Source organism: Cololabis saira, chromosome 21 (assembly GCF_033807715.1).
Source record: "Cololabis saira isolate AMF1-May2022 chromosome 21, fColSai1.1, whole genome shotgun sequence".
Classification (NCBI taxonomy): Eukaryota; Metazoa; Chordata; class Actinopteri; order Beloniformes; family Belonidae; genus Cololabis; species Cololabis saira.
This window is the reverse complement of record NC_084607.1, coordinates 20,605,005-20,630,544: the sequence shown is the minus strand read 5'-3', so window position 1 is coordinate 20,630,544 and position 25,540 is coordinate 20,605,005. Positions and strand designations below refer to the sequence as shown.

At 42.9% G+C, this 25,540-nt stretch overlaps 1 protein-coding gene across 3 annotated transcripts; it reads right to left on the bottom strand.

The window, feature by feature from the left end:
* Positions 1 to 227: 227 nt before the first annotated feature.
* Positions 228 to 24,621, bottom strand: tbc1d16 (TBC1 domain family, member 16). 3 transcript variants are annotated; one of them, XM_061711663.1, is made up of 14 exons: positions 20,997 to 21,386; positions 20,534 to 20,712; positions 20,134 to 20,346; positions 17,429 to 17,591; positions 17,023 to 17,331; positions 10,170 to 10,364; positions 9,911 to 10,058; positions 9,560 to 9,724; positions 8,831 to 8,979; positions 6,390 to 6,524; positions 5,301 to 5,487; positions 4,188 to 4,367; positions 2,869 to 3,015; positions 228 to 2,432 (listed from the first exon to the last, which is right to left on the bottom strand). In XM_061711663.1, exons 3-14 carry the CDS (start codon positions 20,312 to 20,314, stop codon positions 2,145 to 2,147), a joined length of 2,247 nt encoding a protein of 748 aa, XP_061567647.1. In that variant the 5' UTR covers positions 20,315 to 20,346; positions 20,534 to 20,712; positions 20,997 to 21,386; the 3' UTR covers positions 228 to 2,144. The 3 variants fall into 3 exon arrangements, with proteins under 3 accessions (XP_061567647.1, XP_061567646.1, XP_061567648.1); XM_061711662.1 differs by lacking the exons at positions 20,534 to 20,712; positions 20,997 to 21,386 and adding an exon at positions 24,428 to 24,621; XM_061711664.1 differs by lacking the exons at positions 20,534 to 20,712; positions 20,997 to 21,386 and adding an exon at positions 22,692 to 22,918.
* Between the last annotated feature and the right edge of the window lie 919 nt (positions 24,622 to 25,540).

The following is a 25,540-nucleotide window of genomic DNA, read 5'->3' as shown; positions in this document are numbered from 1 at the left end:
GTTTGATATGAAACCGTTTATTTATTACATGATATACTATAGTTAGGCACTTCAAGTTAATTCTCAACCCTTTTTACATGTATACTACTATTTAGTAATGGGGATCCATGTACAGTATTAGAAGTATTAAATATTGATGTTAACAGAGAATAAAAGAGTAGGCGTTGTGATTGCGTGTGTTGCACTACGTTTCCATCAAGTGTTTCAAGGAGGTACGACTCTGCGGTTCATACTGTAGTTTTTATTAATATCAGTCATAAGAATAAGTTCTTTTCTGTGATGTGCACAGTAATACATGAACATGTCGTAGAGCTCAACAGCAACATTGTACATTCGTGACCACAATTCACAACAGCCCCTTTAAAAAGGGTGTGGCTTGTAGTGTCTGTGTAAACGATGTGATTTTAATGTCATTAAATCCATGAGATTGAACAAACCCACACCCACACACGCAGGATAGTTCCCCGTCGTGCTCATTTCAACACAGACTCCATCTGAAGCACTTCATGAAAACTGATAGGGGAGAGTGGTTTTAGATATCTCGTACGAAGATTGGTGGAAGGCCGACTGAAGGAATCAGCATTACATTTTAGCAGCCTTTTGCAGATGTTATTAACCTGGGGGTGTCACTCAAAACGTCTCAGGGGGAGTCTGAGCAGACTCGAGGTAACATCCTGATACCGTTTATCCCCTTATGAAGCCTGAAAGGATTTTCTACTTTCGTTGCAGATTCTCTTCAAGATGAATGGCCATGAGGCCTTCAAAGACTCACCAGATGTTTAGACATAAATTCTGTCTGAACACCCACAGAAATATCTGAGTTTCATTGTAGCGATGCCATTGAGAAGTTTTTAAAAAAACAAAATTGAAAAAAAAATAAATAAAAATAAAAAAAACATACATTCATGTGGACTGATTCTTTGTTTCGAGCGTGTCATTCATTGAAAGTGAAAGTGTAAAGATAAAGAGTCCTGGAAGGAAAATTTACAGCAACAATGTGCTGATAATTGCCCAGAAATGTGATTTTACACAGAGAAGGACACAAGCCAAGCCGTCTTTGGCGACACGCCTTTTCATGTGATACCTCAGAGATGTGATATTTTACATTGGTAAAATGTGAAACCCCCCCTGCAAAAAAAAAACTATAAAGAAACTCCTTTTCCCAACATAATTATGTGTGTTTGATCTAAACAGTTCTCTCCTCCTTTCTTCAGGGAAGGACAATTTAAATGAGAATTAGGAAGATGTTTGTTTACATCATACAATCAAGAGTTATGAGGAGCCCTGTTATGTTGTATTTATCACATTAACACTTCGGTTTCGGACTGAAATATTCTCCAGCAACGAATACGTTGTGCCCTCTATATGGAAAGAACTGCTCATGCAAGAATATTGTATTGCTAAATATTTGTAACTGCAGATATAAACGCAAACATTCGCTCCTTGAAAAATGAAATAAAAACAAGACAGAAAACGAGTTCATTCTAACTCTTGAGGTTAGGTATGTTTTGGGTTTTTCTTGTCAAAAAGTTTCTGCTCAGACTTGAGATATGCGCATATAACTTGATATTCACACAAATGCTCCTTTGTGAGAACACAGGATCATTTCTAAAAGTTCAAGGTCAAGTACTGTGAAGGAATCTCCAGTTTCTTTGGGTCTTTTTTTCTCTATTTTTTGGACCCTGCATCAGAGTCTGCAGGAATTCACCTCAGTTGACTCGGACCCTGATGTGACCCTCTGCCCACAGAGCTCATGGAAGAATGCCAAGCCAGCAGCAGCAGTAGCACCGGCGTTGAACCTGAAGAACCTGAAGAACCCCAGACCGACACGGCGCTCGGTGATCGCCCGTTCTGCTCGGAGAGGAAGGCAGCCCCTCGACATCTGATCTGTCCAACAGCGAACCATCCTCATCGCAGTTTCATGCGACACCGAACGCTGGAAACAACATTCTGGTAAGGCAGTGCTCAACATCGCACCACATGATAAGATAAGGTGACAAAAATCCTCATTAAAACTAGAAAAGAAGGAGAGTGGAATCAGGATTTCAGGGACGGCAAACGGTTTAGAAATCCAACCGATGGATCCAAACATTTGCAGCGCTAATGTGAACCGAAATGAGTGAAATCTCTTCATTACATCCACCTCAAGACTGTTTCCGGAAGGTGAAGATGTCACGCTTTTTGCAGCCTCTCTTGCCGACCAGTGGAGGTGTGGGGGTGACGTTTGGAGAGGACGAAGGGGAGGGGGTGGAGGGCTCTGGGGTGGACGTGCCTCCATAGGGGCAGCTCTGACAGTCCGGGTGTTCGCCTGAGCACTCCACAGTGGGAATGTAGCGGCTGTCCCACATCCCCGGGCCGCACAGTTTACAGAGGTCGTGGAGGCTGCACGGGATCCTGGGGAGGAGGCGGAACTGGTAGAGAAGACTGCGGGCCTGGAACAACAGGGCGAAAGTGAATGCAAACATAGCACATGGAAACATTAAAGTAAATCAATAGCCCTGTCTCCTGGCTAAAAGATAAAGGACTGTCAAGGTCAGTGTTGCATGCTACAGCTCAAAAGTCGCTCTGTCTGCTCTCACAACACCAAACACTGCATTTCAGACAACAATGGGGGGGGACACTCGCTGTCTCTGGTTGCAGCAGCACTAACCCCTCCGTAAACATGAAGACGCACGCACAGACAATAGCAGAGAAGCAGATCCTAGATCCTCTGCAGGAGCCGGCAGATCCCACTAAACACCTCCAGGCCTCTGTGGGCAGTTTACTGTGTACATCAGTTGCTTTGTTGCAGCAGGGTAATTAATACTCCACTCTGTAGAGGCACAGAGTAACTACATGGTATAAAGCCATGAAAAGTAGTGGCGATACCTTTCGTAGCACCAGTTCTCCGTTCATGTGCATGGACAGATTGCTGAAGTGGAGCAACATTTGGTCTGTGGCGAGCTGCTGCTCCGTCACGTCCTCGCCGTAGAGAACAATGATGGCCACGCACAGGAACAAGTGGAAGTAATCAGTCTGCAAAGAAGCAGAGACGGGTCAAAGGCAGAAGACAAATGCAGGAAGATGCAAACATTTCAATAACTACACATTTGCAGTTCTCTGTATTTGGTTACTCTTTACCGCAGCGAACAATGAAAAAGGAAAAAACGTTTATGTGACACAGAAAATGAAAGCTATGGGAAAACTGAAAGATTACAATAGAAAACTAAGAGTTTATCATCCTTTTACTTGGTGAACAATAAAATGAAGACTTTAAATTGTATTTTGAGCTTTCTCATATAGAGAGACATTTAGAACTGGATCTGCAATCCGTCTACTCGGGTTAATCTAATATACTGCTACTTTAATATTCATCACATCTTGATTAATGCCCGCTGCATTGTTTATTTTCTACTTATGTTCCCACTCACATAAATGACTTCTTTCATTTCAGAATCGTGTGTGTAACATGTTGGAGGACAGGAGTGGGGAACAATCAGCTGTGTTACATGATAACAGCTCTTCACAGAAAAAACTGATACCAATCACAAATTCTTGTTTATAGGCCATCTGGTAAAAGACATTCAACCGTCTGCATCAGGGTTTCTCACACACAAACACACACAAACACACACACAAACAAACACAAACAGTCGTTTTATCTCGTTTATCACCACCTGTAGCTGAAAATCTGAAAATCTACCAGAGCCTGAACAGATGGTATGAAGACACTGACATTTGACTCGGTCACAGCAGGCGAGGTTTAAAGCACACTGGGTTCACAGGGAACACGACACAGTTTACTGGGGCCCGATAGAGACTTGAACCAAAGTAACGCTCAAAACAAACCATACCTCATTACTACTGATTTTAAATCCATTTTACAGACTATCACTTAAACCTGTTGGTCTTTGAAAAACAAGGGACTTAAAAATTGCTGAATTAAGCAAATGAATCCCTTCAAGATTAAGAGAACCTGTCACAGTACTTTAGTGGAAATGCAACAACCTGTAGTGACAGGCTATAAAAGAAAAAAACCTGCACTTTTTTTGTTAGAAATAATATTAATTACTGCATCAATGCAGAATAATCTCAGAACCGTCTTAAAAAGTAGCAACAAACACCTTCATGCACAAATACAGTGGATAACAAAGTTATTCATTCTATCTTGTAAAACTTGCAAAAGAGCATTTGGACTTCGGCCGGACCTGATAGTGTGCCCAGCAGGCCTCCCACATGCGCAGAGCCTCGGTGTCGGGGAACTCTCTTTTAAAGCAAAGCAGAATCCATCGATGGCAGAAGAGCAGCTGGAGGCCGTCCTCCCCGAGTCTGGTCAGGTGCTGGTGGAAGCGCGGTAGCATGAGACGCAGGAGCTCCCGCAGGTACATCTGCAATAGAACAGCACATTGTCTTGGATTCTGCTAATCCCTAGACATTTTTAGTTGGCTGAATTGCTTAGGTTTGTACATGTGTTGTTGAGTTATTCCAGTATTCTGGACTGGATCGTCTGCGTTACCAATGAAACCCTTCTCAGGCACATTCAGAAAGGCTATCACTCATGGTCACTGCATGCTTGGCAAATATTATTTCACACAAAAGGAGTTCTGATTGTGTCTGCATTACCTACTTACACATTTAGGTTGTTTCCTTCAGGTTGTTACACACCTGATTGCATGAGAAAGGTCTGCTTATGCCACTTTAATACTACACTACAAGTCTTTTGGCGTTCACACTTAAAGACTGATAGGTCACGGGGAGCCTCAACAAAAACACGTGGGAAATGAAGCATAAGCAGGTGCAAAACATGAGCTGATAATTTGAAAATTATCCGAGGGAAGAAATGAACGATGCAAGTGTTTGTGCAATGATTTGTTCAGATCTTCATTAAAGAAAAAATAAGTCAAATACTCAAATACAAGGACTGTCTGTGGTGTAGAGCTTGTGTCTTGGTGAATGTCTTTCCCTAACTTGCTGGTGTTTCTTCATGTACCAAGCTAACCCTTCACAGAAGACTGGACCTTTGAAAGGCATATGTCTTACAGTATACAGTGTATTCAAGAGAAAAGGTGAAAAAAGTTACTCCAGCAAAAGTACAGAATGAGAAAAATAAAGTTTGTGCAAATGTAACTGATTAGACCCAAATAATAAAGATGTGAACCAGTGAACTATCCATACATCTTTATTGGAAGGCACTGTCAGAGTCACAAAGCTGGCAAATTCCAGCACTAAGGAGGTATGAATGTCGGACCGTCGTTTACTTCAGCGCACTAACGCTGATGCGTCATCTGCCTAACTAGAAGAGACACGGTAAAACCTCCTACCAGCTGCCGCTCCATGTCTTCATCCCGCGGGGAGCTGATGAAGATGGTGTTCTCCATTAGTCCAACAAAGCACCAAAAGGTGTCACTTTCATCCTGGATCTCGGTGAGCAGTGGGGCCACCAGGTCGGACATGCCCTGGCAGTAACCCATGTCAGGATTAAACACTGCATAGTTGAGCAGAATTCGCCTGGAGCAAAAACAACCACGAACATCTTAGTGCTGTTGTAACAGCTCAGCAGGAAAACGAAGAACACACACAAAACACAAAAAAACATGACTGCACTTGTGAGGTACCGATACAGAATCAAACATTTCACTTCTTTTGATAATCTTTAATAAGGCCACTATAGATTACAACCACGCGGTCCCACCCCAGAACTCTGAACGAGCCAACACGTATTTCAGCTTTGCTGGCAATGCCCAGAAAAACACAACAATCTGCTTTAGCAGTTGCTATGCAACTCCTCCGGTAACCAGGGAGCTAATTAATGATCTTTTTCTTCTTCCTTTTTTTTTCCAAAGCAACACTTTGATGAAAACTTCCCTGGCAGTCTTCATGCATTAGTAAATATAGTATAAACAAAAGAAAAGCCCAGAGGACAGTATATTGTTTCAAATAGGATGCCGTTTGGAAACTGCAACATGAGGCTGGCGGCATCTTCAGCTCAAACTGAACATACCAGACAAACATATCTGTGACATATCAGGAACGGATGTGAGATAAGTGCCCTGCTTTTGGACATGTGTGCCGCAGACACGATATGAGACGTAATTCCAAGACAAATACGACGAGCCTCGATGAGAGTCGCTAAACTAATATGCTATTTAAATCCTCTCATTCCTCGTTTAGAGAGCCATTAGCTCTGAGTATGCATCAAAAGTGCTCGCACGGCTTAGTCAGAGTCAATAAAGCATGAAACTCATTTGTGACTCCCCCCTGGGTTCAGAATATGAAATTAATACTGTAGGTACGGCTGCGCGTTGAAGCTGAGGAGGGGGAATGATGAGGACGGCCCGAGAGGAGGTAGCGGAAGAGAAATCAAAGCAAATGAAGAAAAAAAAAAGAAAAAGGAAAAGATGTGTTCTGACCTCATAATCTCCACGTTGGGATTGTTCTCTCCTCTAAAGAAGTGGTTACTGCGATCAGTTCTGACCACGTCTTTATCCACCGTGAACTGGACCTTCCTCCAGAACTCGCTGTGCTCCTCAGGACTCATGGACAATCTGACAAAATCAGACACATGAAGCAGAAACAGGATCAGAAAAATGAGGGGGAAAAAAAGGCTGAACTCTTCTTAGTCACAATAAAATAAAGAATCTGGGAGTTATGATATATTAAAGAGTGGGATACGTTTTCTTCTCCTTCAGTAATTAGCATAACATGCATGAAACTAGTAGGAATGTGACTCATGTGTAAATTCCTAACAGCCAGCTGGAAATGCAGAAAAATACAGGGGGGGTGAAACAGTGGACTCAATGGCTCCTCTGAGGCTAAAACCACAAGCCTAAAACCTTCATCCGTGCCTTCAGTTGTTAGGGACTACATTAACTATGTACTCCGACTGTGGCACTAATGTATTCAAGTCCTAACAAGCAGAGGGGATTTAATTAACACCATTTGTTTTTCACGTGGCCCCACCAGGAATACCGCGCACACACCTGATGCAACGCCACGCAACTGTTTAGCTGGAGCGCCGTGTGTTTGTGTCGCCGGACTCTCCCCAGCTGCCCTTCGATGGTTCTCCATCTCTGGAGGGCGTTCCAGGAGAACATGTTTTCATCATTTTATGTTTCAGTAGTTTTCTTTTCTTCATGTGAATTAATATTAAAACCCACAGAACATTTTGGGATGAATTGGAGATAGATTACAGTAGAAAAATAAAGCTCTCATTAAATTTATCTCCCACACATGCATAGATAGAAGTCTGCGTGCTGAAGATGTTCCCAAACGGTCGCTGATGCAGTTACAAGACAAATCATGGACAGGAGACGTGGGTTTCATCCAACTGTCAACATGTCTTTGAGGATGGACTTTTCTCTAGCAGAGCAGGCCTGGACATGCCCAACATTTGTCCAAAAGTAAAGTCTGAATAAACTAAAAGTCAAAGTCTTGATCGTTTGGATTAACTTGCCCTCGTTACATTACTCAGCTATAGACTCAACTGGAGCCTTTTAATGGTTGGCATGTTGGATGCAAAGATCTCTGCTTTAAAATCAAAAGCAAGTACATACAAATACATTTAATCTACTAAAGACGGGTGGACAAAATATGTCCCCATGCTACAGTCAGGAGACACAATCACTATGCATCACCAGGAACTCAAAGGCCACTAATCAATCAAAAGATAATGAATCCGAACTAGTTTATTTTATCCAACAATCAAAACTATTTTATTTCTTTGTTCTTAGCAAGAAAATTATTTTTAATAAAGTATTTGAAGTCACCTTGAACTCTGGCTACATTTGATATTTTCTCTGTACATATATGGTGTATCAGCCTGCCATGTAAGGTGTGTTGCTCATATTAAAAATGCCACATGTGACATGACAAGTTTAGATAAATAATAACAAGTCTAAGAATAATGAAAACTGTGAAGCTTCATGGATTACCTGAGAAATAACACGTGCACATTTTCTGCTTTATAAAATCAATGTAGCTCTCTAAATTCTGCCCTTTCGCTGTCACACATTCAGGTCAGCTTGTCGGTGGACATTTCAATACTCATCCAATTGTTCTTTTGTTTTTGCTGCTCAATAACCCTTTTAATCATTGCAGCTGCATTCCTCCTTTGCATCTGCTTCGTTATCATCGTCAGAAGGACACGAGGTTAGGGGACAGGCAGCAAAACCGCAGACATGTATCCTTGCTCCTAATGATCAACTAGTGGCCCCGGAGGCTGCTGCCGTTGAAGGGTCTTTGAAAGGAATCCACATCAGAGTCAGAACAAGGACTCTAATTGCCTTCCTTTGATAAGACCTTCTGGTGTGTTTATGAAACCTGTCCAATTATCATATTCATTCCGGAGAGAGCGGCGGGACGTGTGAAAGTATGTGCACGCTTAACCCTTATGATGGTAGGGTGGAGATAAATAAAGACTCGAGGATCTACTTATGTGTGTGACGTGTGTGCGTGTACTTGTCCGCGCATACCAAAGCTGTGCCCCCCCCTCTCCCCGACTAGAGAGAATGATCTGATAAGCGTTGACATGTTTTTTCTCCAGAGACCTTTTATATCACACCCGGCACCTCCCCTTAACACTTTCCTGATTGTGTCTATTGATTGCTCAGCGCCTGCGATGAGAAGCCACAGCAGACTCACATATGGTTTAATGTTTGACTGACTGAGCATTTGGCAGCCGACACTGCGACCGCGTGATAGATTATCTGCTGTTCGACAGAGTGGAGCGTACCGCCGTCGCTCAGACCTTTTAAACAAAGTGGAAAGCAACGAAAAAAGATGATGTGACACGGTTGTTATCTCCAGCCAGGACATCTTCTGACACAAAAACAAGCATCCCTCTGTAGCCCACCTCCGTTGCTGGATCTCGTAGTAGTGAGTGCGCTTCTCCAGCCTCCAGGCCTCCCTCTCTTGAGAGGTGGAGTCGTAGCTGTAGTAGTGCAGCAGGAAAGGCCACACCTCACCCCGGATGGATGGGTCAATACCGCCGAAAAAGATGGCCTGGTGGGGAATGGGAAGTGAACAAATACGATGAGTGCAAAGGGGGTGTTCCTGGACTTTGAGAACAAATTGCAGTATTCATGCAAACAAGTCATGCAGAGATGCAGTGACACACTCAGCACTCGCATGTCCGCTCACTGAACTACAGTGGAGGCATTATATTCATACGTGTTGCTAAACGCTGCAAAAGGCAAACAAACACGGTTCAAAACAAAAACGGCGCCCTGTTCTTTCTGCACTTGCGTGTTTACTGAGGAAATGTCTTGGTCGCGGTCTAACGGACTCTTAGTCATTTTGAATAGACGGTGAACCATAAGCTGAGTCAATACCAGAGCAGTCGGATGACTCACAGGGGCAAAGTTAACCCCAGCGTTTAGACCGAGAGGTGCTGACTGAAACTGAAAGCTAGAAACAGTGGAGTTGACTTTCAAAATGACTTGGGGTGCAAGTGATTCAGAGAAAAATGCGTGAAAATCTGAAACTTGGCTGTATGGATAACAGCGTGTGAGCCAGATGTGAATCTGACCCATTAGTTTTTCCTAAAAACACACAGACACACACACCCTTGGACATACGGTACCTTCCGCAGCTTATACTCTTCCTCCACCTGCCCGCTGTGATTGAGGTGGCGCAGCCAGGTGGTGACATCCAGCCGTCGATACAGCTTCTCCTCTGGATGGGTCTCGGCTGATGGCAGGGTCGACCTCTGGATGGAGAACTGCATGCAAGACTTCTCATCTGACACCTGATGGTTAGAGGGGAAGATGGGAAAGGAGAAACCAAAAAGCCAAACTGAGTAAGCAAAAAAAAAAAAAAAAAAATGCTGGCAGAGAATCGACATGAAAACAAACTGAGGCAGAAAGGGCAAAAATTTCCATCCTTTCGCAATCAAACTACAAGCCATGCTGGACTGTGAAACCTGTAACCGGACCTGGTCTTTCAGCTGAGTTTCTCTGCAGCACTTCCACTGTTGGAAGACCTCAGCCAGCTTGTCCAGGCCAGCGTGATGGAAGTGGAGGATCTTATACTGACTCTCTCTGCTAGCTATCACCAGCTGGCCACTGGTGCATGCCTCATCACTGCAACGAAACAATGACAAAGACAAGGAAAAAAAATCACTTCTGGGAGGGGGCAGAGGGCAAAGCCAGCCTTTTACGACATCTCTCAGACTGTGTTGACCCTCTGCTGACCTGAAGAAGAGTCTCAGCGACCTCATGTGACCCAAGTCCACCCTGAAAACTCCGCACAACTGCTCCAGAGCCAGCAGCTTCTGCTGCTCTTCCCACCGCGTTCCCTGAGACTGGCCGCTGCTCTCAGAGGGGGCGTGGCTGTCCAGACTTGATGCCGAGCTGACCGAGTGGTTCATGGACTCCTCACAAAACTCTCTACAAAAAAAAAAAAAAAAGTGTCCAATCAACTGTTATGTTTTCTCTATATTAAAGCAGTGAGACTTCAGAACTTATTTATTCTTGTTATGCAAAAAAAAAAGAACACACCCCTTTTTTCTTTTAAATGCCTCAGACTCAGAGCTGTTCCTTAATGTGGAACATGAATAATTAATACAGATAATAATTGTGCTGACAAATCTGCAGCTCTGCCCACACACATCCACGAGGAAATCTGGACGCACACAAATTACACTGTCTGTCGTCCAATTTCCTCTGTCATTCCCCCAATGCAGACATGTTGTTCCCAGCAATGAAACCTGAGCTGTGAGGGCTGCTCCGCTGCAGGAGACACACAAGCACACACACACACACACACACACACACTACATATATATATATATGTAAAGGGGAAACACAGAAAATGGACAAAACTGTCCTAACACACGCATGCAACACAGTAAACATGCTTCAAATTCAGCAGATGTAACAATCTTTAACTTGGAGTGAAGCTTCATTTTTTTCTCTCTTGCAAACACACACAAACACACACACACACACACACACACACACAAGGCAATGGACCATAGCTAATGACCATAATGCAATCTTTAACACGTCTCCAGGCGTGCTAAAGCTGGGAAATAAGGAATGCACTAAACCCACTGACATTTAAGACCTAGACATTTAAATGAAGTTTTGTGCTCATTAGTTGCTACAGAATACAGTTCAGATCAATAAATACATACATTTTAAACCAGACACCGTTCAATCAGAGCACTTTATTTCTCAGCCTCACTCCTGTTTGACTGAAGGTGCTGAACATTTCGTACAATCTTATATATAATTATTTACTATTTTCAACAGGTGAAGGCGGTTGCTGCTGTGGAGAGAGAGAGACTGGATATTTGACACCCTGAATCCGTCATGTCCGTCTGATCATTTCCCTGTTAGCAGATGAGAAAATAACAAGGTTGATCGATCCAGGCTGCATAGCTTCCTTATGCTATCCGGTGATTTACTGCGCCCTGTCTCATGCATTACACCGCAAACCAGACAGCCGAGGGGTTCGCCGGAGAATGGGAGAGAAGCAGAGCAGATCTGGTAAGAAAGTTAAAAACAGGGACTTCTTTTTCTTTTTTTTTCCATTTCTCCAGTGACTGTTAAGTTGGGAGTGTTTACAAGGCACACAAGGTTTTGACTTCATTCTTTCCTGCAAGTTTGCGGCACGCAAAAGCACAAAAACAAATCAAAGGGTTGAGTGAGTAAGCACTTGATTTTTACACTTAAGCATGGATCACTTGCAGTATAGTGTTACAGCGTGAGTTCAAGATGCTATTAAAAACATCTGTCAACGGCTGCAGCCTGATTCCATCCAGGTATTAGGCAGCAGCCACACTACACAAACTGTACAAGTGTAAACAAGCTGTTGATCAGGTCGGGCCACGGTATCTGGCACGTCCCACTAGGCCAGGGTGAGATCAAAGTACCCCCAGGCCCTTCATAACACTTCCCTTCACATACATGAGGCTTACCCCAGAGGGAAGCGCTGCCAGGTCACCTTGAGAACCACAACCAAGAGTTTCAGACCTCCCGGGACTTCCAGGTCCTTCAGCTAATCAACGAGAGGAGTTCACAGCAACCCGGTGGTCACTGCAGCCCCGAGCTTGGTAAACACCCTGATGTTATGTTATTATTGTTTGCAAGTCATAAAAATATGACAATTATCTTGAAACGCTACATATGGAAGTCAGACTTCTTCTGTTTCTAATTATTATCATTTTACAGAAAAAATAAAGATGAAATTATCCAATTGGGCATAAATGCTTTTTTAAAACAGTGTTCTGACAAAAATTGTTCATTTGTTGATTGTTTTTTACTCCTGCACTTTAGATGAGTCGCAGTAAGCAGAACTTGCTTTTGTCTAAAGGCATCACAAGAAAAAAACAAAAAAACAAAAAAAAAACATTGAAAACCACCATTCTGAGCCATAATCACATGCTCAGTCTAAACAAGTAAAGCCTCAGGAGGCAGTACATGCTGACACTTCCATAAACTACAGCTAAACTTTAAAGAAACTCGTCAAGAAGCTCGACAGACATTTCTGTGGATTCCTCTTCTTTGCCACTCTCCCACCACTCTCCTCTTTCTGTCCCCTTTTCATCCGCTCTGGCGTTCCCATACGCGGTTCTTTCTCTTTGAATGATTCCAAGTGACATGTTTCCAGTTCCTGGCCCCTTAACAGTGTCAATTAAAGCAAGCGAGAGAGAAAGAGAGATTGAGTGGGTTCCAGGGTTTTGGCTGCTGCACCGCTCTCCTCAGTCCTCTAATCCGGAGAGCTGACATTCAGCCCAGCACAACAACCCTGGGAGCACTGAGAATCAAAGGGCTTCACACAGACTTTAGGAAGAGAAGGGGAAAGGGGGCTAAGGGGAGGGAGGGAGGTGGGTATCTGAGAGGTGGGCAACACTGAAAGATACAAGGGAGAACAAAAAAAATGTGAGAATGAGCAAAGATGTAAAATAAAAGGAGTGGTAGGAACTGACAGATAGGGGACAGAGGGGAATCCAAAAGAAGAGGGGGAAAAAGACAAATTAAAAAAAGCAAAAAAACAGATACGAGTGCCAAAGTGAGACGAACGGTGAGGAAGGGAGGGACAGAGTAAAGGTCAGAAGCTGTGAGGCATAGAAAGATGCCAAGTCACACACTGACTGCACTTACAGTGAGCCGGGGTCTGAAGAGTGGTTAAAAACACTTAAAAACACACACATGCATACACACTCTGACTCACTCCCCCTGACACAGACACACTGACAGACTTACACATTCTGGGCAACATGTCAGGCCAAATAACTGTGTGAGGAAACAACCATGGAGGGAATCATAAAATCGAACGGCTCTGAGGTCCGAACAGCAACACGGTTGCTGTCCAGATGGTGTCCTTGATTAGAGAGCAGCATGTGGAAGCATATAGGTTTTCAAGTTTGTGCGTTTTGAGGCTTTTTTTTTGGAGGGGGGGAAGTGATATTTTCAAATGAACCGGAATGGGTGCCACTTTAAATAAATGAACACATTTTTCATGCCCCCTGCTGTACTATTCTACCAAATGTCCCTCCCACAAGACCTTCAGCTGCAGAGTGCTGCGCCACCACGTGGCCGCAGACTGTAAATCCCCCGACACGCCATCAATTCTTTTCTCTCTGGCTCCACCTGCTGGTAGTTTAGGGCAACTGGAATGCACCTTGAGAAATAATGCCGTAGATTTAACAAATAAGCATCTGTGTTACCGTTAGATTGTACATCAAATCACTCAATAATTCAAAGACTTTGTGTATTTTTTCCTGACAGATAGGAAGCAGTCAAACCCTTTCTCCTCCAGAGAGTGATGTAGCTCGCGGACACAAACACAAATGAAATCACGATCAGTTCCACTCAGACTAATATCATCAAAATAATTACTGACAACGCTTGCTTTGTAATAAAACAGCAACTCAAGGTAAATGAAAGGGAAACAGATAATTCAATTCCAGAGAATTACTCCTGATAAATTCATGACACATGATTATTCAAATCCAAATTAAAACGAATGGCTTTAAATTGGATTTAAGATATTAAACAGGCTCATCACTGGGATCTGTTGTCAAAAAGTGTGTCACCTCTATTAGATTATGTTTCTGTTTTCATGTTTGCCCTTTTGGCTCTTCAGGGAGATGTGTACTGTATTCCTGGATTAAAAAGTACCTTGTTGCTGCATCATAGGTGTATATTTTAAATGTTTGCATATGCCTCATAATACTTGCATGCCATGGATAGAGATTAATACCGAGCACAAAGGATTATTACTAAAATTAAACGTCTTACTATGTTTCATTACATGATTCAATTCAATTTTATTTATATAGTGTCCATTACAACAGAAGTTGTCTCTAGGTGCTTTCCATAGACCAAGAATGTGACCCCCGAGGAATTATTACATAAACATAACAAATAATGGCAGGTAAAAACTCCCCTAGTGGGAGAAAAACCTTAAGCCAAACAGTGGCAAGGAAAAACTCCCCTTGAGGAGGGAAGAAACCTTGAGCAGGACCAGGATCATAAGGGGGGGCCCTCCTGCAGGAGGCCACCATGATCTGGTGCGGTGGGGTCATCAGCATGTACATTCCTAGTCTAGTGGTCCGTTATAAATGTTGCATAGATTACAAAATCTGGTCATTTTTATATAATTTAAATGAGATTTGGGTTAAACATACAATTTGTGCATGTCCCAATCAATCAGTTGAAGGCAGGATGAGCGATTCTTTGGGATTTTCTAACTGAACACTGTCACATTCAGTGATTGCCTCACCAGTTGCAAGCTGCCCATCTTGTAAGTTAAAAAAAATAATAATCCCATTCTCCATACACAGCTCTGGCCCCATAAAATGGAAACAACAAAGTGGAGGCAGCTTCCACAGATGCAGCATTTTACTACTTCATAAATATATTGCATGGATTGTATTCATACATTCTGCTCTTGTTGACCACTAAAAACACTACAAGCCGCATGCATCCATCCATACTTTATCCATCAACCTCTAAAAAGGCATTTTCACACTGGCACTAAAAAGGAAACTGGAAGCGCGAGTGCGTTTCACCTGGGTCAGTGTGAAACAGCAACCTCAGTCTGCTGCACACCAAAACAGCCGTACTGAGACCTCTTTGATGACGTGGTCTCGGGCCAGCCATCTTGTGCAGTCTTGCTGGTGGGAAAGCTCTGCGACCTTGATTTGTCCCAACTACCGGCCATACTCCACATATTTGAGCTGAAAAGGCTTCTGTAGGCATCTGGGTAGGGCTTTGTGGGTGGTGAGGGAGCATATAAACAAATATGGCAAAAGAAAACACTTAAAATTCACAGACAAATCCCCGAGCTGCAGTCGAGATTCACTTAAAAACTGAATTGTTTGCCTAGAGTGGTACAAACAATGTTGAAAAAAACAACGGCACACTGTGGGGCAAAATCCAAGGTGTTTGTGTCACTATCCTTTTAAGCCATGTCCTTTAGACCAGTTGTCATGGAAACCCAAAGCTCTGCTGACTCAGATATTGACTGACCGGCTCTGGTGCAGCGTTTGGGCTGTAGTGAAAACACTTGTGAACACAGTTTGGAAATGATATACCGTCATCTGCTGAGCACCGAGGCCGTGGAGGCACACCACCATGCAGACGGTGAAAAACAACCTTAGTCAATAGAGTTTACAGTTTGTTTATAGGATGATGATGATCTATAATGACCTTGATGACAAGGTGATGGTATTGTCTGGAAGTGTCTGAAGTTGCATTATCTCAAGTGACTCAATTCAGATTTCTTTTTACATCCTGCACGACAGATCAAACGGAAATATCTGTAAAAAAAAAAAAAAAAAAAAGCAAATGGATTCAGATATTTTCAGATCGGTTTCAGGCCTAATTTATATGTGGACGTAGCTAGATATGAATCGGACATGTGCAGTTGCATCTGCTGCCTAAGCAGACAAATCTTTTTCCGTTTAATGCGAGTCAGACATCCTTGAAAATGCAACGGTGGCGAATAATGCGAACGCAAGTTCAAACAGCTCTCCCCTTTAAAATATGCCTAATCCTTGTGGGCGCGTCCCTCTGTGGCGGCTGGCCTGTGGGGCGGGTCTGGAGCGGCGCCGGGTGGAGCTGCCAGCCACGGTGATCACAACATCGCTCCTGTCCCCGTCAGGCTCAAGTCAGTCTGGTCAGGGAGATAAAGATCCCAGGATGCTGGTGTAGATGGGGCACCCTGTCATGCCTGTGGCGTTCTTGGGTCGCCCCTTGGTTCTAGTGGGTCGGCCTTCCCTCCCTGGTTGTCTGGAGCTGTGCTCCTTTCAGAGCCGGTGGGGGTGTGGGGATGAGGGACCAGGGACCACCTCAGCAGAAGTTTAAGAATAATGAGGTATGCAAATATCAGGTATGTGTCATTTTTAAAAGATGATGTAAGGAACTCATTTGAAAACATCTTTTTTTTTTTACATGACACAGGCAATAAGTCATAAGTCAACTGGCCATGAAGACCCACAGACGAAGGTCTCAAAGGCTGATTTTATACTGCACAAGTATTACAGGTGTGAGGAGTGTGGTCTTGCAGTCTGGCTGAACTGTCGGATGCACATTTGTAGGATCTCAATACTAATATCAGATGATGCTGTCCTTATGTCCGTGGTGTCCAGTGTTTTTTAAAATAAACTAGGATTTGGAAATCCCCTGGTGTGCAGTCTGCCCATCATGATGTGTTCACATTCACACACCATGTTCACACATTTGTGGTGCGGGTGAAACAAAGGCATTTAAAACTACTGCTTCAATTTCTCCTAAAAAGAGTAAAATGATACAAAACATGCACTTTGATGACCCACTGAAAAGGTAGGATATAAAAGATGCCTGCCGAGGCCCAGCCGAGTTAATAGTTACTGTTAACGTGTGTTTGTCATAAAACTATCTCACAATTGTGTGAGATACATTTTCAGCTAATTTTTTGTTTCCAACTGTAGAAAAAGAGAAGTTCACTGAAAACAGCACGCCAACCCAGTTTGGTGATTAGACTAAAAATGAAAGACAAAACCAAAAAAAACTGGAAATAATTCATTAATTGGCTGTCAACTCTCTCACTGACCTGCTTTCGCTGTCCAGGAAGACGGAGCCGCTGCTCTCACACAGGGCCTCGCTGACGGGGGACAGGCAGAACGGGGAGGAGAAGGTGTCCGAGTCCGAGCCCATGGTGCTGTCCCGGCTCACCTCGTCCGACAGCTCGCAGGAGCCCTCGTCGCCCTCCTCCCCAGTGGAGGGAAGCTGCTGAGGGTGCGACGAGGGATCCGCCGGGGCTTCTAGCACCACGCTCTGGCTCTCCGTGGAGCTGCTGCAGTTGATGTTCCTCTCCTCATCCTCTTCCTCCTCCTGGGCAGCTGGGGGACGGGAGTGTGGCCTGGAAGTGACGGTTGGCTGAACATCATCAATGGGTTCTAACCTGATTAACACATTTTGGAAAGAACAGAAACATTTTAAGACATGTCTTCCTGTACCGTCGGTTTCGGCGGCGGGCATTCCTGCGCACGGGAGAGCTCTCTGGAGTGATGTATCGCATGGCCTCCTCATCCTGCTTCTGGATGCGGGAGTTGGGCACCCAGGTCAGGATCAGAGTGGTGCCCAGGCTCTCGTCCTTCTCCACGTGCACACACAGGTAGCCTGCAGGGGGCAACAAAGTCACTGTTTCAGTAAAAAGATATCAGATGGGGATAACTTGGTAATGTAAGTGGAAATCACAAAACATATTTGACACTGGGTGGTTGCAACCTTTAAGGTTCTCTCGTAATCTGAGAAGAGTTAAGAGCATGGAGAAACCTGAACGGCGAGTTATAAACCTGAGAAACACACAGGTAAAAAAAAACAAAGATAAGACGTGAGGCAATAAGGAAACGCTGTTACATTCCTGCAAGCAACAGTTAAAAAACAGCTAGAGTCTCACATGACTGATAAAGCAAGCACACAAAAGGTAAAGAAAAAAAACAACTATTTTCAGTAGTTTAAGTTAGAAAAAAAAAAATAAAGAGAAAGAAATACTACATATAATGTGGACGAGAGAAAAGTGCACATCCGGCATCTACAGACCAAACTACATGTTTCTGTTCCTTTTACAGGTTTACATTTACTCTCACATGTATTCAACCTTTTTGCAAACTGTGTGGGTTTTCTTTGGCTCCCCTGGTTTCCTCCCAGAGTCTAAATTCATGGATGTTGGGTTCACTGGCAATTTGAACGCCAACGATGCCCGGGACAGGCTCCGGCCTGCGTGGGCCCTGCAGTGACCCTGGGAGCGGGAAAGGCAAGTGGGCAGAAAGCGAGGAAGGACAGGCAGCAGAAGGCCAGATGTTGCGGCCTGATGTGACAAAGACCTACCCCCCACCTCCACCCTCCAATTTGCTTCATCTTCCCGGTGTCTCAGCCACTTTTACAGAAGACGCATCGTAGTGATTATTTTTAACAGAACCACAGAGCTACCTTCAAAAGCTGCACCAGTTCAGTGTTATGATGCTAATAGAGACAGATTTGCACTTAGTCTACAAAGCTTTGGTTGCCACACTAAATCAGGCTCTTTGTCACATAACAGAACGCACCAAAATCAGTCAAATGTCCTGAATGTACAGGGTAGAAAGAAATGTTGCCATCTGTGTATCGCTGCAGTTTTGAATCTGACAAAAACTGGCCTGCGAGGATAATAGTTCACTCTTTAGTTAACATATTCAATTTTATATGTTTTCTAATCCATAATAACCCTAAGGGGAATAAAAATTATATACATCTCATTTGGAGTGTCTGACTGGCCTCTTTGCTCACTAAAATGGCTTTTCCTGTTAGCTGGAATCAGCCACGTGAGATACGTATACAGGACTGTCTCAGAAAATTAGAATATTGTGATAAAGTTCTTTATTTTTTGTAATGCAATTAAAAAAACAAAAATGTCATACATTCTGGATTCATTACAAATCAACTGAAATATTGCAAGCCTTTTATTATTTTAATATTGCTGATTATGGCTTACAGTTTAAAGGGAAAGTTAGTTTTTTTACAACCTGGACCTTATTTCTGGCATTTTTTATGGTCGTATACTCACCCAGGCAAGTTTGGTGTCATTTGGAGTCCTTCGGAAGATATTAGGAGTTTTGTGCGAGCCGCTTTTCCATATAACGGTAGTGAGCGGGACACAGACGATGCAGCGTCTAAATAACACATGATTGCCGCAAAACTCTTTCATTTCTTTTATGAATCACTAGATCTGCTTCCAGGACCTGTTGTCTACATCCGGGGCTGTGTGTGTAACAAATAAATCAGTTTGTAAACAAGACCTCTGAACTCATGACGTCATCTCTGTGTGCGCATCCCAGACACAGCTGTGTGTACAGCTGGAGTTCACTACTGTTAGTTTACTGTTAGTTATTTGAAACATGTCTGAATATTTGTCAAATTCTGAGGTTGTGGATGACGACTTTGAATATGATGGACGTCCTTACCGTTTTGAGCCAGAGTATACGGCTGAAGAGCTCACTGAACGGAGGACAGAGTGCGCGTCATGAGTTCAGAGGTCTTGTTTACAAACTGATTTATTTGTTACACACAGCGCCCCGGATGTAGACAACAGGTCCTGGAAGCAGATCTAGTGATTCATAAAATAAATGAAGAGTTTCGCGGCAATCATGTGTTATTTAGACGCTGCATCGTCTGTGTCCCGCTGTGCCCTCATGCGCTACCATTATATGGAGAAGCGGCTCGCAAAAAAAATATCTTCCGAAGGACTCCAAATGACACCAAACTTGCCTGGGTGAGTTTACGACCATAAAAAATGCCAGAAATAAGGTCCAGGTTGTAAAAACCGAACTTTCCCTTTAAGATTAAGATTCCCAGAATATTCAAATTTTTTGAGATAGGATATTTGAGTTTTCTTAAACTGTAAGCCATGATCAGCAATATTAAAATAATAAAAGGCTTGCAATATTTCAGTTGATTTGTAATGAATCCAGAATGTATGACATTTTTGTTTTTGCAATTGCATTACAGAAAATCACAATATTCGAATTTTCTGAGACAGTCCTGTATATATACACCGTAGTCCTACAAGCAGAGTCAATAACTCCTACGGTCAATATTAGTCCTAAAAGCAAACAATCTTAAGGGAAACCCGTTCCTGCGGGCCTGAATCTTGCATTTTGAAACCGCACGGGTCCAGCCAAACCTGGGTGATGCTCAGCGAGGCCGGGCAGGGGCTCCGCGGGGTGCACGCAGACATTATTTTTGGAGAAGATGATCTCGCCGTCCAGACCCGAGCGTAGCGATGAGCCCCCCGCCCCGGGGTTGAAGGTCAGGAGGTCGGAGGCCTTGGAGGAGGCGCGCCGTAGGAGCCGACCCAGAGACATCTCCTCAGGCAACGAGACACTGAGCCCATCCTCTGAATATGGAGGTCAGAGGAAAGACGGGAAAAAAGGGACTGTTAGGCAGCAGATGGCAGATGTTGTATGAGAGTCTGAAGAGGAACGGACCAAAGGAAGGATATTAAAAAAAAGAAGACCATGGACCACATTTAAAGGACAAAGCGACATAACTTTATTCTAAAGCTGCACGCATCCACCCTTCACCTCCTGTGTCACATCTGTGCTAGCATCCACTGCAGTGTCCTCACTGCAGCACTCCACCCGAGGATCCCCTCTCCTCTTTACTTGTTCAGCATTTCTCCGCGCCGTGCACCTGCACCTACTATCACGGCCACCGCGTCGCTGTACACGCTACCCGTGTGTGACCAAACATGACCCACCTTCTGCAAACAGCACATAAATACATTGGTGTGTGTGAGACACTGTACAAACACCATCTACTACATCCGTGTGAAATTGCAAGCGGTTATCGGGAGCCAACAGATGTCGGAGATCAGCGTGTCACACCGGCGGCGCTTAAACTGTCTGCTTCAGAAAGAGAGCTCAGCGTGATGAAACAAGCGTCACGTCAGGCGAAAAGCAGAGGAGCTCTTTTGATGCTGAAAGTTGCAGACTTTCTTCTCTGCAAAGTCTCCAGGCTGAGCGAAAACATCAATCAAAGCCTTACTTCTTCTTCAGCTTCTGTTCCATCACCTGTTTGAGTTTAGGGGTCCCCCACCCCCCCACTCGGCTTTGTTGCATTTGCCTCTACTCTTGGATCCACTGCACAAGCGTAACCTAGTTTTCATGTCAGCCCAACACTGACACATGCTCCCTGCTCTATCTCAGGAATGTTCCCTCCTTTTTCCTCAGGGGGCATGTTTACCTCCGCTTGATTAAGCGGGCACCCGTCTTCCTCAAGCAGGAAGTGTGCTGGCACGAAAATCCGGGCCTGACTTTAGAGAAAAGAGACTGTGGGCCATCATTTGACCTCAAATAATGTTAAAAAAAAAAGTTAAACTGTGGTTTTCTTTTGATTGGAAATTGAAAATTGTACAAAACATCTTGGAGAAAGCAGCTGCTGATTTCAGTAATCTGGAGCCACAACTGTTCCAGTTAGTCTCACTTTGTCATTTATTCAATGTAATAAAAAGACAAGAGCAACATAAATATTTTAAGTTAGAAGACTGATGCTAAAAACCCCAACTTCTGATAGTGAGCATTATCAAAAAGAAGATTCTAAGTCAGATACACGACCTTTCATTTTCACAAGTTAACATTAGGTTTATAACTACACTGCACACATATTAAAAACCACAGTTAAACTTTATCCCGTCAGTCTGTTGCAGATAAATGAAGGATTTTTAAACGAGTGTAAAATAGCTGGTTTATCTTGTAGGAACTCAGCCTTTAATATTATAACAAGTAAATATTAGCTTTGGCAGTTGGACTGTTGGTTTTTTATCAGAAATATGAATAAAATGTGGTTAAATATTAAACTAGACTTCAGTCAGTTGCTTAGTTGGTGATACTTGAGTCAGCTCACTAACTAACTTGTTGGTTATATTTTTATCTAAGCTGCCTAACTAACTTGTAGTGACTTGTGCAGCTGCAAAAAAGAAGCTCACCGAAGTTAAAGTGGACGTATGGTCATTTAACTTAAACGTTGAAACAATTTGATGACTTCTTAGTGAAATGTCTTCGATTCCAAAGAAATAGAGAACAAGGTATTTCTAACAAAGCGTTACCTTACAATGAAAGGATTAACAATTATTTACATCAAATGACCAAACCTGAAAATATGTCCATCATAATCACAACTCCACCAAGGTTTGTCCAAAATTAAAACGTAGTGAGTGTAAAACCATTTTACACCAGATAAAACTGGCAAACTGTTGAAGCAACACGCTGGAATAAAAACAGATTTGACATTTTTAATTACTGAAGTAACTTAAATGATTCTTCTGCACCAACTTCAATGACTTTTAAATTATGTGATGTTTAATAATTGAAGTAGGAACTTTCCTTACCTGGTTTAAAACAGAATTCAGGTTTTGTACAGTTAGTTAGTTAATCTTTGTTTCGTTCAATCACAAGCATAAAAATCAACAACCAAGATAACAAACATCCACAGGTTTTTCCTGGTCAACATTGTTTATATACTGTCCCTGTTAAAGCAGCACATTACCGTCTTTCATAAGTTCCTGCTTTAAATAGTTGAAAAACATTGAATTATATGATTAAAGCACCACAACAATACTCTTGTCTCTTAAAGAATTTGCTAACGCTGAGTGTTTTACTATCTAATCTGACTCCTGCTTCAAATACCACCAAAGAAAGCAGCTTCCAAGAAAACAGTGAACACTGTATCTGAAACACATACTCCATTCCTGCAAGATATCCTCACACAGTCAACAGCAACAAATCTGGATCCTGAACATGGAAAACTGGTTCACATATTCACGACCATGCAGGGGTTATTTTGGTCCGCTTGTTGCTGCAGGGTGACCCAGGTCAGTTTCATTTTCAGAGTCTCTGATAAGACAAGCTCTCTTCTCACTTCATCTTTAATGTCGTCAACACCTCACTGTGCTCACATGTTGCCCCTCTTCACTGACCTTTTATCAAATGACTCATGAAACAGCCTCCTAGACTCCCTCCAGTTCCACTTCAACCCATTTACAACAGTTTTTACTAACTTTTTAATTAAGTGACTGACAAAATTCTTTTTTAAAAAGTAGCAGTCCCAGACTTCCAGGGTCTCAACTTCTCGCCTTCAGGGCAGCATTAATTAAGCTGTCACACAGTCATTTGAATAGTTGAACTGATGCCAACCAGCCCTTTTCTCTTTATCTGCGCTGTACACCAACACGGCAGGGGAGGCTCAAAAGGAACCAACCACAAAAAAAACCCCCTGAAAGACAAAGCTCTTGTTCATTCTCTACCATCTGTGAACGTTATGAGGAAACTGAGTGTGATTCACTGGAAATCTGAGAAGACAGTCGAGGCTCTGGTACATCTGAAGAATGATATTAAAAAGTGTACCCTCCTGAAGGAATCCTGTGCATCATAATGTGATACACAGTGGACAATAAAATGTTAAATATATGCTGCACTACAGAAAAAAACTAAATATGCTTGGAAAAAAAAAACAAAGCTTGAAAAACTTACAACAGCACTAACTTTGCAATAACCTTGTGCAATATAACACTTTTCTATCCTTATAATTATTTTTATGGCACTGCACTTTCTATTTTTGTTTCTACCTTTTACTTTTATTTTTAATTTTCTTATCTTTATATGGGTGTTTGGCTTTTGGGGTGTTTGATTTGTAAATGACAAGTGTGTGTGTGAGATGGGGATGTCAATTTCTCCGAGGGAACCTCCCAAAGGGATTAATAAAGTCGTCTGAATCTGAATCTGAAACTATAATTCCTGGTCAACACTTCAAGCTACAAAAATATCCCTGTCTGGTACTAATTTCCACAAAAATGTGTTTGCATCAGTCATTTATGGTAGGTAAAACCTGCCCTACCAAATTAAAAGCCTGTGAAGGTGCCGTGGCGGGACGAGGCTGTGCAGCAGAGGAGCGCCGTCAGCTCTCATTAAGGCTGATTTATGGTTACGCGTTACACCAACGCAGAGCCTACGGCGAAGGTACGCGGCGACGCGCACCGTACGGCGTAGTCTCTGCGTCGATTTAACGCGGAACCATAAATCAGGCTTTAGCGTGACAGGCAGCAGCATCCGCCGGAGCTGAGGATGGATGGGTGGATGGAAGGAAGGGTGGATGGATACAGCTATATACACACGCCCTTAGGAGTATTTACTAAACTCGAAGGACTCCATCTGTAGCACCAGTTGCCATCAATATTTCAGTTTAGCTTCCTTGACCACGGCCAACCAAACCCGCTGAATCCATTTTAAGCTGAACAGCTTTAACAACTGTTTCATTCAGCAGCTGCACCACTACACTAACACGGTTGGCTCGTTGGGATAACTGTTTAAAATTGCCATGCTGCCGTACACCTGTTCCAGCAGGAGAATGAATGAATAAATGGCAGCATAAAGGGGAAAAGGGGGTGGCAGGCTTGTATTGGTCGGAGTGGAGCTTCTCACCTTCAGAGCCGCCGCAGTTACAGCCCACACCGGACAACCATCCCAGCAGCGGCCGACGGACCTGCGGCTTAACCCGGCGTTGTTTCGGCTGGTTTTTTGTGTTTTTTAAGCGCGTTTGTCACAAACTCTTGCCTTGCTTTTAATCCAAGTGCTTTCTGACAGTGACTCTAACACGCCTGACCGCCTGCTGTGTTTCTACAGCCAAGGAAAGTACACTTCCGGTTTTAACTTTCAAAATAAACGCACACGGTCACCTTTAGAGACACGCTTGCACTCTTTAGTTTATAAGGTATGCGTTTTTTATGCGTTATATTTTCTTTATTGTGTGTTTTTTCACACTTCCATGTCAAACTACCTAATTTAGCTCCTTTCTTGCGCTGATTTTATTTCTGTTACAGAAACCGGAAATAGTGTCACTGTCGAAAAAAATGGGCTGTTACGCCAGCGAATGTATAGTTATATTACACACAGCTGTCACCCGACTCATCCAATCACACATGCTGGTCCTTTTCATCACAGGTGACGTTGCAAAGGTCACTGGGAAAGGATGGAAAGCAGCTAGACCGTCATCAGGACCAGAGCTGGAGTCAGGGCATCTTCCCACACCAACACTGCTCCTTCAGCCTCTCAGTTTAAATCCACTTTGAGTCTAAATAAATAATGTAAATGATCTTTAGACTAAGATGGTAACATTCCATTCCTCATTAACAGCCTTGTAAAATTGTATGTTTCATTTTGGTTTGCTAAGGACTATGAAATAAGAGATTTGAGTATTTTACTTGACACTTACATAAATAAATCCTTACATTATTCACCTTTTTTTATGTAGCAATGCTTCTAAATCTAAATCTTTTCTGGGTTTTGTCGGTTTCTTCAGCATCTTTTCACTTTCTGTTTTCAGAGCTATCATTATTATTATTATTATCATTATTATTACAGTTATTATTATTGTTATTATTATTATTTTGCATAGCCTCATGATACTTCATTTGTTCTTTATGCATATTCTATTATGTTAAAAGGTGGGCAAGATAAGCTTTATGCTTCAAGCCCATACCTTTTCGGTCAAAATAATCACCATGTTGACCAAAGAAAAACCTGTAAATGTTTATT

Excerpts from the sequence above, each read along its gene's own strand:
- tbc1d16 (XM_061711662.1), bottom strand. The coding sequence starts at position 20,314 with ATGTCTCTGGGTCGGCTCCTACGGCGCGCCTCCTCCAAGGCCTCCGAC. Across the intron at positions 17,332-17,428 it reads GCCCGCCGCCGAAACCGACG|GCCACACTCCCGTCCCCCAG; the intron begins GTACAGGAAGAC and ends CGTCACTTCCAG. Across the intron at positions 8,980-9,559 it reads AAGAGTATAAGCTGCGGAAG|GCCATCTTTTTCGGCGGTAT; the intron begins GTACCGTATGTC and ends ATTCCCCACCAG.